At 39.8% G+C, this 12,767-nt stretch overlaps 1 protein-coding gene across 1 annotated transcript in view; it reads right to left on the reverse strand.

Moving 5' to 3' along the window:
* The window catches only part of LOC149271757 (replication factor C subunit 3), a 16,662-nt gene extending 4,124 nt beyond the window's left edge, over positions 1-12,538 (reverse strand). Inside the window, exons 1-6 of the mRNA XM_089507141.1 lie at positions 12,452-12,538; positions 5,185-5,322; positions 4,550-4,617; positions 3,218-3,315; positions 2,465-2,646; positions 853-989 (exon numbers count right to left, since the gene is read on the reverse strand). Coding sequence (XP_089363267.1) covers positions 853-989; positions 2,465-2,646; positions 3,218-3,315; positions 4,550-4,617; positions 5,185-5,322; positions 12,452-12,538 — 710 coding nt within the window. The remainder of the gene's footprint in view (positions 1-852; positions 990-2,464; positions 2,647-3,217; positions 3,316-4,549; positions 4,618-5,184; positions 5,323-12,451) is intronic.
* Positions 12,539-12,767: the final 229 nt, after the last annotated feature.

A 12,767-nucleotide genomic window follows, 5' to 3' on the forward strand; every position in this document is an offset into this window, starting at 1 on the left:
AAACATTAACTGTACTAACTTAATTATAAAAATATATACTCCACTTAAGTTGGCATGAGAGAATCTCTCCAGTTCTTCTACAAACTGGAACAAATAGTAGTACTACGTGCACATCACGCGCGTTTCATTGGATCAACAAGAAACATAGAATTTGACGGCAGAATTACGCCCATCTTCCTTGATGTAAAGTTTCAATCCTTAAATATTCCTTGGTCTCTCTTAAAGAGGAATTATATATTCACTTGAATGGATTGTTTAGAAAATGACTGTCTAATCACTGGAAGTTTTAATCATATTAATCCGTTCATGACAATAGACGTGTATATATGGTTTGATTAAGTAAATTGCATTGGCCGGCTTCATAGATCTCCCAAATAAGACATGGAGCAGAATGACCACATTTGGAAAAAATGGTTTTGAAATAGCAAAACCATTCTTGTACTTACCGCCCTATAACTTACACAACCCCCCCCCCACACACACAAAAACATTAGGTATTTTTAAACTCAGAACAAATAGTATATTCTATTTAGCAGTTTTTTCATTAGCTTTTACAGATGAGTAAAAGACTTCTCAAGTAAAAGTCAGAAAAAGGTCTTTTTTTATAGTAAATTATATGATACAATCAGAATAATGGCATCGAAAAAAAGCCATTCTTGTTTTGGTAAACAAAAACAATATATAACTTGTGCTGGTTCAGTAAATGAGAAATTATAGCTAACCAAAAGCACTGCAAAAATGTTAAAATCAGCTATTGTCATGAAGAGGTTAAACAAGAAAACGTGTGCTCTGGTTTCATTTAGTATGATACATTTTAACATGAAAAAGGCACAGTTTTATATGTATACTTACTGTTGTACTCTGCAAGCTTCACACATTAGAAGTGCTTTTCTGAGATTTCTACCAGATTTCTCAGCAATCTTGCGTGCAAGATCCTGAGGAAGGAGCAGGCCCTCTTTTTTGCATACACTGAACAAAACTAAACAAATCTGCAAAAAATAAATAAGTGCAGTGTGAGCATAAATTCTTTTCAGATCTTCATGAGATTCTATAACCTAAATAGGTATGCAGTAATTCAGATGGAATTGGTATTTTAGCTTGCTGACATTGCTTTATTGTAAATTTGTATTTATTGTATGGTGTTCCTTAATTTCTGAATTAGAGAATAATCTAATGGTTAAGTAAGAAAAATGTAGCAATAAAAAGTAATCATTTTATATGCTTGATGGAACAATGGAATGTGCAGTAGGTGACTAATACAGCAGAAAAGTGCATTTAAGAAGCCAAGGGTTATTCTAAGTACCGTAGTTGCTCGATTATAAGACGACCCTGATTATAAGACGACCCCCCAAATCTGAATATTAATTTAGGAAAAAAAGAAAAAGCCTGAATATAAGACGACCCTATAGGAAAAAAGTTTTACCAGTAAATGTTAATTCATCTAAACTATTTTTTTTTTTTTAATAAACGCTATGATTGAGAAAAATATTTTGGTTTTATTTCCTTCTATTTTCCAACCTGCCCCGCAGTTATGCACATCTGCCCCAGAAATGCCTTATACCCCCTATATGCCACTGTGCCCCATATGCCTTTTAACCCTCTAAATGCCACTGTGCCCCATGATATGCCTTTTAACCCTATATGCCACTGTGCCCCATGATATGCCTTTTGACCCCCTATGTGCCACTCTGCCTCCAGAAATGCCTTATACCCCTATATGCCACTCTGGCATTTAGAGGGTTAAAAGGGATATTATGTGGAAGAGTGGCATATAGGGAGGTTTAAGGCATTCAGGAGGCAGAGTGGTGTATAGAGGGTTAAAAAGGCATTTCTGGAGGCAGAGTGGCATTAAGGGGGTTAAAAGGCATTTCACAGAGCACTCTGCCTCTAGAAATGCCTTATGCCCCCCCATTTAACACTCCCCCGACCCCCCCCAAACTTACCGGTGCCACGCACTTACGCTGTAGATGCCACGCACTTACGCAGCAGCCGGAAGGAGGTGTGGCTAGCAGCGGTGGTTGTCTGCGTCCATCGCGCAGACCTTCCCCGACTGTCAGAGATCAGAGTTCCCCGCACTGCTGCAGCGAATCGCGTAGACATCTACACGCTGCCCCAGCTACACACCGGGGACTCAGAAGCACCGGTAAGTAGGGCGGGGGAGACAGGAGGATCCAGGTCCCCTGCAGCTGCGGGGGATCTGGATCTTAGTCGTCTCATAGTCAGACCTATTTGAGGTCTGATTATAAGACGACCCCGATTATAAGACGAGGGGTATTTTTCAGAGAATTTGCTCTGAAAAAAACCTCGTCTTATAATCGAGCAAATACGGTAATAATTAAACTGAGGGACTATATGTCCTTTCTAAAAATAAAAATAAAAAAAATAACATGCAATTAAAAGTGAACCTTTTCTTCAGGATTTAAAAAAACGTAACATTTAACAAAGCAATAGATGAAATCAGTACCTCTTCAATGCTGGGAGCTGGAACACGCACTGCCAAGCATCTGCTACGAATTGGAGAGATTACTTTTGATGTAGAATTGCAACATAAAATAAGTCTGCAAGTAGACATATATTTTTCCATTGTTCTTCGTAAGGCATGCTGGGCATCTTTAGTCAGCTTATCAACTTCCGTTAACAAGACAACTGGAAAAGTATAAATAATTTTAAGCAGAAAAAAATAAATCACACACATGGTAATTTTAAAGAGGGGGTAACCCTTCCATCTATCTTTATACCAAGTATACATTATGATGATATTCTGGTTACTGTCCTGTTTGTTCAAGATGAACATTTGTGAATTAGCATTAGCACATTTCTCTGCTGGTCTTATGCCAAAGGAAATATTTTCACAAAAGGGTTCTTCAATTAACACAATACAGCAAGCAAATCTCTGTAGTATTTTTCCATATGAAAGAGAACAACTTTAACACATTATCTAGCATTTTTGTTCAAAGGAGTTGCTCTCAGATCGTAATATGTTAGCGAAAGTGCCTTGCAGTTGGACATTCATAGAAATGTTCCAGTACACACGTATAAACCCTAACTGTGTTGCACAGAGATGTCATATGGTCTGGGGGTTTATTGCCACCTCTCTTACATACCCCAAAGAAAGCAACAGTTATGCGAACACAATCATGCTACTGCAATACAAACTTGACAGGTCCAAAACTTAAAATTAATTTCAATCAATTTGAAGAATAGGTTTGATTTCTACCTTTAAAGTCTCTCTGGGTACTTGTCTCAAGTTGTTGCGACTGAGCAACTGTCTTCAATAATTCTTGGATCACTACCCGGTCACTATTACCTGCATCACTGAAATAAAAGCAGAAACCAGATTACAAAAGTCATCTGTCTACCCAAAACACTTAAGCACCTTGCCTAGAGTTAAAGAAAAGCAAGCATGTCATTTTCAAATGCTTTTAAATTATTAAACAAATCAATTATTTCTGTAATACCAATTAGGCAACTGCACAAGAGGAGAATCTGCCGATTTGTCTTATACAAAAAATTGACATTTAAAATCAGACTTGCTGAAAAATGCAGTAAACCATGTGAGCAAAAGACCAATACATGTATTTGCATATCTGATCATCTATTATTTAAGGGTAAAAAGACAAAAGAGTATTAGCACATATAACAGCTTGACAAGTGGTTCTGCTGTTTCCCCACCAAGAAAAAGGGGCATTTCTGCACATCTTGGAAAAAAGTTTTTCAACCCTAGTTGTGAACATATACACTGAGGCTGGGGGAGGGGGGATAACAGTATGGTTTTTTTTTCCCCCATTAGATTTCCCCACTATGCGTTTGCCCTATTTTCCCATTGGTCTCCCAATTCCTTGGCTTGCTATCCACTGAGCGTATACATGTATACACACCCTATATATACAAAAATATGTGTATATTTTTATACGGTTGGCCCTTGACTGAACACATCTACTGTTTACCAGTCCATACGTGCATTATATTCTCCACTTGCCAACTCTAGTGCTGGCTTGCTCATGAGACCCTTTGCACATATACAAAAAATTCACAGAAACAGGAGACATTGCCTGCTAGTGATTGGGTGTTTCAACCGTCCAAATACTGGCACAAACTGGGGACAGAGGAGGAAAATGTACACAGTAGCTTCTTTTTATATATTTATTGGTAAGGAATGCATGTTAAGTTACTTGCAAAGTATGTAAAATGCACGTTTCACTGCTTGGGGTGTATGGGACATCAGAGCATTCCTTTAAACTCTTTAATCCACAGTACGTTGTGGTTTCTGGGGTGCAGTTAGTCCGTTCTGTGTGCTAATTTAGTAACGTTTTACTTACTGCCTTGTAATTCATTTTGATTTAAAAGAGTCACTCACCTAGCATTTGCATTCCAAATGATGGCAGGAATGCCCCTTTAATTTCAGTTTAAGACCTTGTTTATTGTTTCCACACAAAACTCCAATGCGCTGGTGTACTCGTGACTTATTAAATAGTCAATAATAATAATCGCATGTCTGCGATAAACTCTGAAAAACAGGACTAAACAAGGAATGAGAACGTCCGCATACCTTGGGTTGACTTCCAGGTGGTAGTTGCTTGCTATGGTACTGATTTCTATTTTCTTTTTTGACGGGGCCTGTATAAACATAACGGTACCAAGCTAATACCTCTTACACACACACACACACATAGTTGCCAAATCTGCACACTCTATCTCTAACTCCTCCTGAAATGTATCCTGTTGTGTTTTTTTTTAATGAAGAGACCATCTGAATTGAACAGAATTTTGTTATGCTGCGTACCAAAACATACATTATATACAAAGAACACTGGGCACACACACAATATGTACACGTCAAATCTTGTAAAAAACTTAAATCAATAACACCGTTTTATGATGAAACTTCTAGACCTATTCTCTTCATGTTACGTTATATTTAATTATGACTTTGCTCATTAAACAATGAACGATACCCAAGAAATGTTTGAAAACTGGCGGCACATGTTTTTAGGGTCTGGGTTAAACATCACTGCTGTATGCGCTCATGTTCTCTTACATCAACTGTACATTCCAGTAGTACAGACACTTACATGTTACTTCTGTTAACTACTATTACCATTTATTGCCAAAGGACAAAATAATAAAAAAGCACTGTAGGATTCCTTACACAGCCAATAATAAACACAACACAATTTTAATTACTGTTATAGTCTGATGCTCAATCCTCAGCTTTTCTACTCCAGCACCATATAACTCTCGCAACAAACACATAATCCGTGTCTTCTTTCCAGCACCCGACGGGCCGAACACGAGGAGATGCGGAAAATCTCCACATTGCACCTGCGAACAGCACACAAAGGGAGACGTTCTGTTAGACTATGCAATGGCAGCATATCGTTAAATATATACACATTTCAGACATGTTCCTTGAACAGGGCTCTGGCGGCATAGTCTGCAGAAGAGTTGTGAGCTGCAGCAGGAAGAGTTTGGCTGAACATTGCCAGCGCGTTTGGAGTTCAGGCTCATAAGATCGTATTGAATTTGTAAACCCATGGGGGAAGAGAGACTCTCCAACGTGACGGACACTGAATTTCACGTCCTGCAGATGAAAGAACCGTGCCTGACACAAGCATCAAGTCTCCTCCACGTTCCTCCAAACCGGTTCCGGTTTCTCTTCCTTGGGGACACTGTTGGCAGCCATAAAGAAGGAAGAGAGACTCCATACTTCTCTGGTGTTTGTAGGGTCACACATTCATTCCCACATGATAAAGTATCGGGGAAAAGGTGAAATGCTGCTTCTGTCAGGGACACGACTTCCACTGACATGAAAGGAAAGTGGGATCTTTAACATATACCTTTGATAAATGTGATACCCCCCCTGAAAACACTTCTAGGCAGTGTTCACTTTTTTTATCATATTTTAGATATCACTGCTCTGATGCCAGAGGAAAAAGGTCTGGGGGCGCTCTTTGAGATGGGAATACATTCCTTACTCAGCGCTCCCAGGACCAAGGATGCTCACATTATTAAGTTATTAAAAGTCTTCACAGCTAGACTCAATGCAAATCATCAGCTATTGTAACATGGTTCCCCGGGCTGACTAGGGCCCATACCCTCACCAAATATAATTTAAGTCGAGTCACTTTGTAGGCAGTAACTTCTCACGTATATATATTGTCTCCGCCACCATGCGAGCAGCGAGTATCACTTCTTATATTACTGAAGCTACTGATTTCTCTGGCACAATGTGTGTGTGTGTGTATATATATATATATATATATATATATATATATATATATATATATATATATATATACATATACATATACACACACACACGCTTTATGCTTATCAGAAATGGTCCCTATCAACACGTCATGGAAGACAGGTCCACTCTAATGCAGTAAAGTTCTTTCCTCATAATTACATGCCTTGTGGCAAAAAAAAACAGGTACCAACAGACTGTTGCCATAGAAACTGTAAAAAGCATCTCAAAAACTATTTAAGGGGAAAGAATGTATTGTCAGATCTGCTTATCATGCAATTAATGATTCTTGTTTTATTTTGTGGAGCAGAACTGAAAGAATGTTTGCAGAAAGTTTTATGTGTCTACAGACAACGCTAAAATATACAGGCGTCTGATACAAACCTGTATAAGCTAAATACATTTAACAGGTATGTAACCCCTTCAGCCCCCTCAGGACATACCTGTATGTCCTTAAAACCTGCAGCAAGAAGCCTATTAGGACGTACAAGTAAGTCCTGACTTTGTTGCAGCGGCACAGACATTTCTCCCATGTAGCGGCAGGGAGATCAGGCTGTCCATCGCTGTCTTTCTGCCGAATGATCGCATGTAACGTCGCCCGCCACAAGGGCCGATACCGTCATTCACACGATTGGCGGACACCCTGAGGATAGGAGCGCCTCAACAGGGTCTTTTCTAGGCCCTTTGCTGGCTGACCACAATTATAATTGGAAATGCTATAAAGTCCTGCTTCCTCATCAGTGTGACCAGGAGGAGGAGACTGAGAAACAGATTGAGGAAAAAATGAAATAAAAAAATAAATAAAATTTATATAAAAAAATCTATGAGATCCTCAAAGCCGTACCGCCCCAGGAACAGTGCAAAAACAGAAAGAAAAAAAAAAAAACCTTACCACTAGAAGTAAAAAAAAATTCAATAGTCAATAGTGTATTATGGGTTATTACGTAAAGCATGGATGTGGCCCTCAAACAAAAAATATCTGGGGTATAACTAATCAGATGCTGCGGAACATAAATTGGGTCATTGTTTATTTGTGGCACTTACAGTATACAAGAAAACTTACGCAAGATTGAATATTTTTTCTATTTTAGTATAGGTTCTCTTTATTATTATTTTTTTATTATTATTATGTATTTCTATGATGTTAAAATAAGGTCCTAATTTCCCTGAATAAAATTATGTATAACGTGTGCGGGTTCATCTTATATAAGGGAAGGGGAAGCAGTTTCACAAACGTGATAAAGATCACAAAAAAATATTTTGGTATATTTGGGGTATTTAGCAACATCTGGGGCCAATTAGTTATAGGAATTGTCAGGTGTGGAGGAAGAGGCAACTGCAAGGGACGTACTAAACAGCATATTGGGATGATGGGCTGCAATGCTCAGCACTATCAATAGGTGTCAGTACACATTTTACACTCATGGTAAATCAAAGTATGTTCTTTTAGGTAGTTCTTGATACTAAGTTGCAATGAATACATTGCAAAAAGAAGCTGCAAATGTTTAACTATTTACTTGCTGCAGTAGCGTACCTAGAGGGGGGCGGTCCGCACCGGGTGCCGCTCATCAGGGGGGTTCCAACTTGCCGGCACCCGGCACCCCTCCAGAGACGGACAGTAATGTCCGCCGCTGGAGGAGCAGGCTCGCAAGGGAGCGGTATCGGAGGTCTTTAACAGACCTCCGGCTCCCTTGAGTGATTTTAAGCCGGGTTCAACCCATTCAGTGAGTGAGAGTGGATTGGTATGTGTGTAGATTGGTATGTGTGGATTAGTATATGTGTGGATTGGTGTGTGTGTGGATTGGTGTGTGTGGATTGGTATGTGTCTGGATTGGTGTGTGTGCGCGGATTGGTAAGTGTGTGAGAGTGATGGGTGTTATGCTGTACCATTTCCAATGTATTTTTCATTATATAATTATGCTCTAGTACATCATAACTCCCATCACTCTATACTGTTCTATACAGTGGCAGAGCTGGGAGACAGAGGCCTTGCACCCCCACCGCAGGACTCCTGAAAGGTAAGTGAACTTCAAAGGGGGAGAGGGTAGATCGTTAGGAGGGGGTAGATAGGGAGAAGGGAGTGAGACGGGGTAGGTAGGACAAAAGGGAGTGAGAAGGGGTAGATAGGGCAATCATACTCCTATCATGCCAAGTCTGCGAGTACATCCTGGAATCTGCGAATGACTGGGCATGACAGGAATGTGATTGCTGTTAATCATATATATATATATATATATATATATATATATATATATTATATTAATATTGTTATTTAATTGTTTTGTCCTATTTTGGTGTGTTACTTACTTTAAATAAAAGTGTTAGATTTTTTTTTTTTTTTATGGTGTGTGTGGGGGGTCATATTCGGTTTCGGCCAGGTAAATGCTGCATTTTCGGTTTCAGTCCAGAATTTGTTTCGGTGCATCCCTACTACTAATGAAGTGGTAGGCCTATACCACATCAATGTTTGGTTTAGTATATAGTGATAGGAGTTATGCTGCACTATTGTCAATGTCTGGCTCAATGTATAGTGATAGGGATTATGCTGTACCACCGTCAATGTGTGCCTCAGTATATAGTGATAGGCGTTATGTTGTACCACCGTCATTGTCTGCCTCAGTATATAGTGGTAGGTGTTATGCTGTACAACCGTCAATGTCTGCCTCAGTATATAGTGATAGGTGTTATGCTGTACCACGGTCAATGTCTGCCTCAGTATATAATGATAACAGTAAGTGTTATGCTGTACCACCTTCAGTGTCTGCGCCGGTATATAATGGTAGAAGCTATGCAGTTTTAAAGTGTGTATGTGTGGGGGGGTGCCACATACAGGATCCGCCCCAGGTGCCAAATACTCTAGGTACGCCCCTGACTTGCTGTAATATATACAGTTTTATAACGGAATCATAGTAAATTCTATAGAAATAATAGAAAAATGTTATGTAATCAAAATATTGATTTAATATGGTACATGTATGTGTAACACCATATTTTACCTGTTTTGATTGGCACAATATGGGAATATAAATTTTAAACATTGGGATTATGGGTGGAATATTATAGTTACACATGCTAAGGAACACAGTTGACCTGTTTCTGATAAGAATATAGCTATAAATATTTTTTTACATGGGGATTATGGGTGGAATATCATGGTTACAGATGCCAAAGAACACATTTGACCTGTTTCTGATAAGAATATGGGCATTTTATTATTTTTACATGGGGATTATGGGTGGAATATTATAGTTACACATGCTAAGGAACAGATTTGAAAACCATTGTAGAAAACCATTTATAACCATTTTCTTAACAGAAATAGATCAAATATGTTACATGGCACATGCAATCATATCATAGTATCCATAATATCTATGAAAAAATTTAATCATACCCATTTTCTTATCAGAAACAAGTGAAATACATTACTAGGCATGTGTAACCATAATATTCCCCCCATGATAGCCATGTAGAAAAATGATTTTACCCATATTCTTATCAGAAGGAGGTCAATTATGCTCCATGGCATGTGTAACCTTGATATTGCACCCAAAATCCCCATATAGAAAAATAATTATAGCCATATTCTTAACAGAAACTTGTCGAATAAGGTACTAAACATGTGTAACCATAATATTCCACCCATAATCCCCATATATACAAATTTTTTATAGCCATATTCTTATCAGAAACAGGTCAAATGTGTTCCTTAGCATGTGTAACTATAATATGCCACCCATAATCCCCATGTAAAAATAATAAAAAATCCCATATTCTTATCATAAACAGGTCAAACGTGTTCTTTGGCATCTGTAACCATGATATTCCACCCATAATCTCCATGTAAAAAAATGAGTATACCCATATTCTTATCAGAAACAGATCAAATATGTTACTTAGCATGTGTAACTATAATATGCCACCCATAATCCCCATGTAAAAAATATTTATAGCCATATTATTATCAGAAACAGGTCAAATGTGTTCCTTAGCATGTGTAACTATAATATTCCACTCATAATCCCCATGTAAAAAAATAATATTCCCATATTCTTATCAGAAAAAAGTCAAATATGTTCCTTAGCATGTGAAGCTATAATATTCCACCCAAAATCCCGATGTAAAAAAAAAAAAATAAAAAAGATTATACCCATATTCTTATCGGAAACAGGTCAAATATGTTACTTAGCATGTGTAACTATAATATTCCACCCATAATCCCCATGTAAAAAAATGAGTATACTCATATTCTTATCAGACACAGATCAAATATGTTATTTAGCATGTGTAACCATGATATTCCACCCATAATCCCCATGTAAAAAAAATATTATTGTCACGTACCTGGCTGCCGGTTCCTCGGATCAGCGTCCGCCACAGAGAAGGGGGAGACCCCCTGCCTTGCCACAGCAGCCTCAGCCGCCACGGAGAAGGGGGAGACCTCCTGCCTTGCCGCAGCAGCCTCAACCGCCGCGGAGGAGAGGGAGACCACCCGCCTTGCCGCAGCAGCCTCAACCGCCGCGGAGGAGAGGGAGACCTCCCGCCTCAGGTCAGCAGCTGCAGCCGCCGCGGAGAAGGGGGGAGACCCCCCGCCTCGGCACAGCAGCCTCAACTGCCGAGGAGAAGAGGGAGACCTCCCGCCTCTGCGAGACAGCTTCCGCCACCGCGAGGACGGGGAAGTCCCCGCAACTCCACACGGCAGCCGCCACTTCCTGGAGGGGGTCCGGACCTGCCGCGTGCACGCGTTCCTCTGCACGCCACCTAGTGGCACCAGCCTGTACTACCGCTCCTTTTCGAATTTTACGATCTCGCCAATCCCAAGATGGCCGCGGAAAGGAAGTGACGTAACGGCACAGTTTTTGGCGGGAAAACGTTAATTGGTGCCTAGACTTCCTCTGCCTATTTAAGAGCCTCAGAAACCTTTGAGCCTTGCCTTCTGATGGTCGTACCTATCTTGTATAGTGTCTATTCCTCCGTGATTTCCCGTTACCGACTCAGCTTGTTACTGTTCCCCTGGCGTTTGACTCTGGCTTCCTCCACGACGATTCTGACTTCTGGCTCCCTGACCTCGGTTTACCCTGCAACGATCCTGACTTCCGGCTTCTTGACCTCGGCTATTCTGCACTGGATTTATCTGTCTGTCGGATTTGCACGTGCTGTTCTACCTGACTACAGGTTCTATCTAATGCTGTGCGTGACAATTATACCCATATTCTTATCAGAAATGGGTCAAATCTGTTACTTAGCATGTGTAACTATAATATTCCACCCATAATCCCCATGTAAAAAAAAATATACCCATCTTCTTATAAGAAACAGATCAAATATGTTCTTTGGCATCTGTAACCATGATATTCCACCCATAATCCCCATGTAAAAATAAAATTCCCATCTTCTTATCAAAAACAGGTCAAATATGTTCCTTAGCATGTGTAACTATAATATTCCACCCTTGATCCCCATGTTTAAAATATATATTCCCATATTGTGCCAATCAAAACAGGTAAAATATGGTGTTTGCACATACATGTACCATATTAAATCAATATTTTGATTACATAACATTTTTCTATTATTTCTATAGAATTTACCATGATTCCGTTATAAAACTGTATATATTTCAGCAAGTAAATAGTTAAACATTTGCAGCTTCTTTTTACAATGTATTCATTGCAACTTAGTATCAAGAACTACCAAACAGAACATACTGTGATTTACCATGCGTGTAAAATGTGTACTGACACCTATTGATAGTGCTGAGCATTGCAGCCAATCATCCCATCATCCCATCATCCTGTTTAGTACGTCCCCAACTGCAACAGCAGGGCTGCAGCTTCCACATCAGGCAAGTGCTCTTTGTGTCCTCTTTTTAAAGAATGCATAAAGTACATTCATGCGCATTTTGTTTTTACTAGTGTTACCAGGTTCACTAAACTGCAATTACATGACAACCTGCAAGCAATAACTACAGTATTTTTACTTTATATATTAGCTTATATAGCGCCATCATATTCAGTAGCGCTGCACAATCATCATTGCTATTACTGCTAACTACTGCTTCTCCGTAATTCTCTGTAACTAGCGGGTCACCTTTAAAGAAAAGGGATAAGCACCCGTCTACACGAGCGAAGATTACAGTAAATGGGGTTCCCTTGGCGGACCTGGGACCTTTAAGAGCGACCCCTTGCACCGCAGCTTCCTCACCAGGTTCCGAAGTTGAGCTGCCTGTTCTTTGTGATAATCCAACTTGGTAATGGAGGTCGGTCGATATTTATCCACCCACAGACTCATGTCTCATTCACCGGACCCCGGGCAGTACTTCGAAATCCCGCGCGTACCGACCCTCAGCTGTCAGAGCGCGAAAACCTACAGAGACGTACGCATGCGCAGTGCGAACACCAAGTCTCACAGTGGGCGTGGCGTCTGCGATCCTCGACGTGACCTGGGAGGTTTACGCTACTGAGTTCTAAGCACACTGACATAAACACCGAAGAGTGTCTAAGAGTTATTGCTACCCGAG

The sequence above is a fragment of the Sceloporus occidentalis genome, unplaced genomic scaffold, assembly GCF_023333645.1.
Source record: "Sceloporus occidentalis isolate IW3139 unplaced genomic scaffold, rSceOcc1.0.p SCAF_461, whole genome shotgun sequence".
NCBI lineage: Eukaryota > Metazoa > Chordata > Lepidosauria > Squamata > Phrynosomatidae > Sceloporus > Sceloporus occidentalis.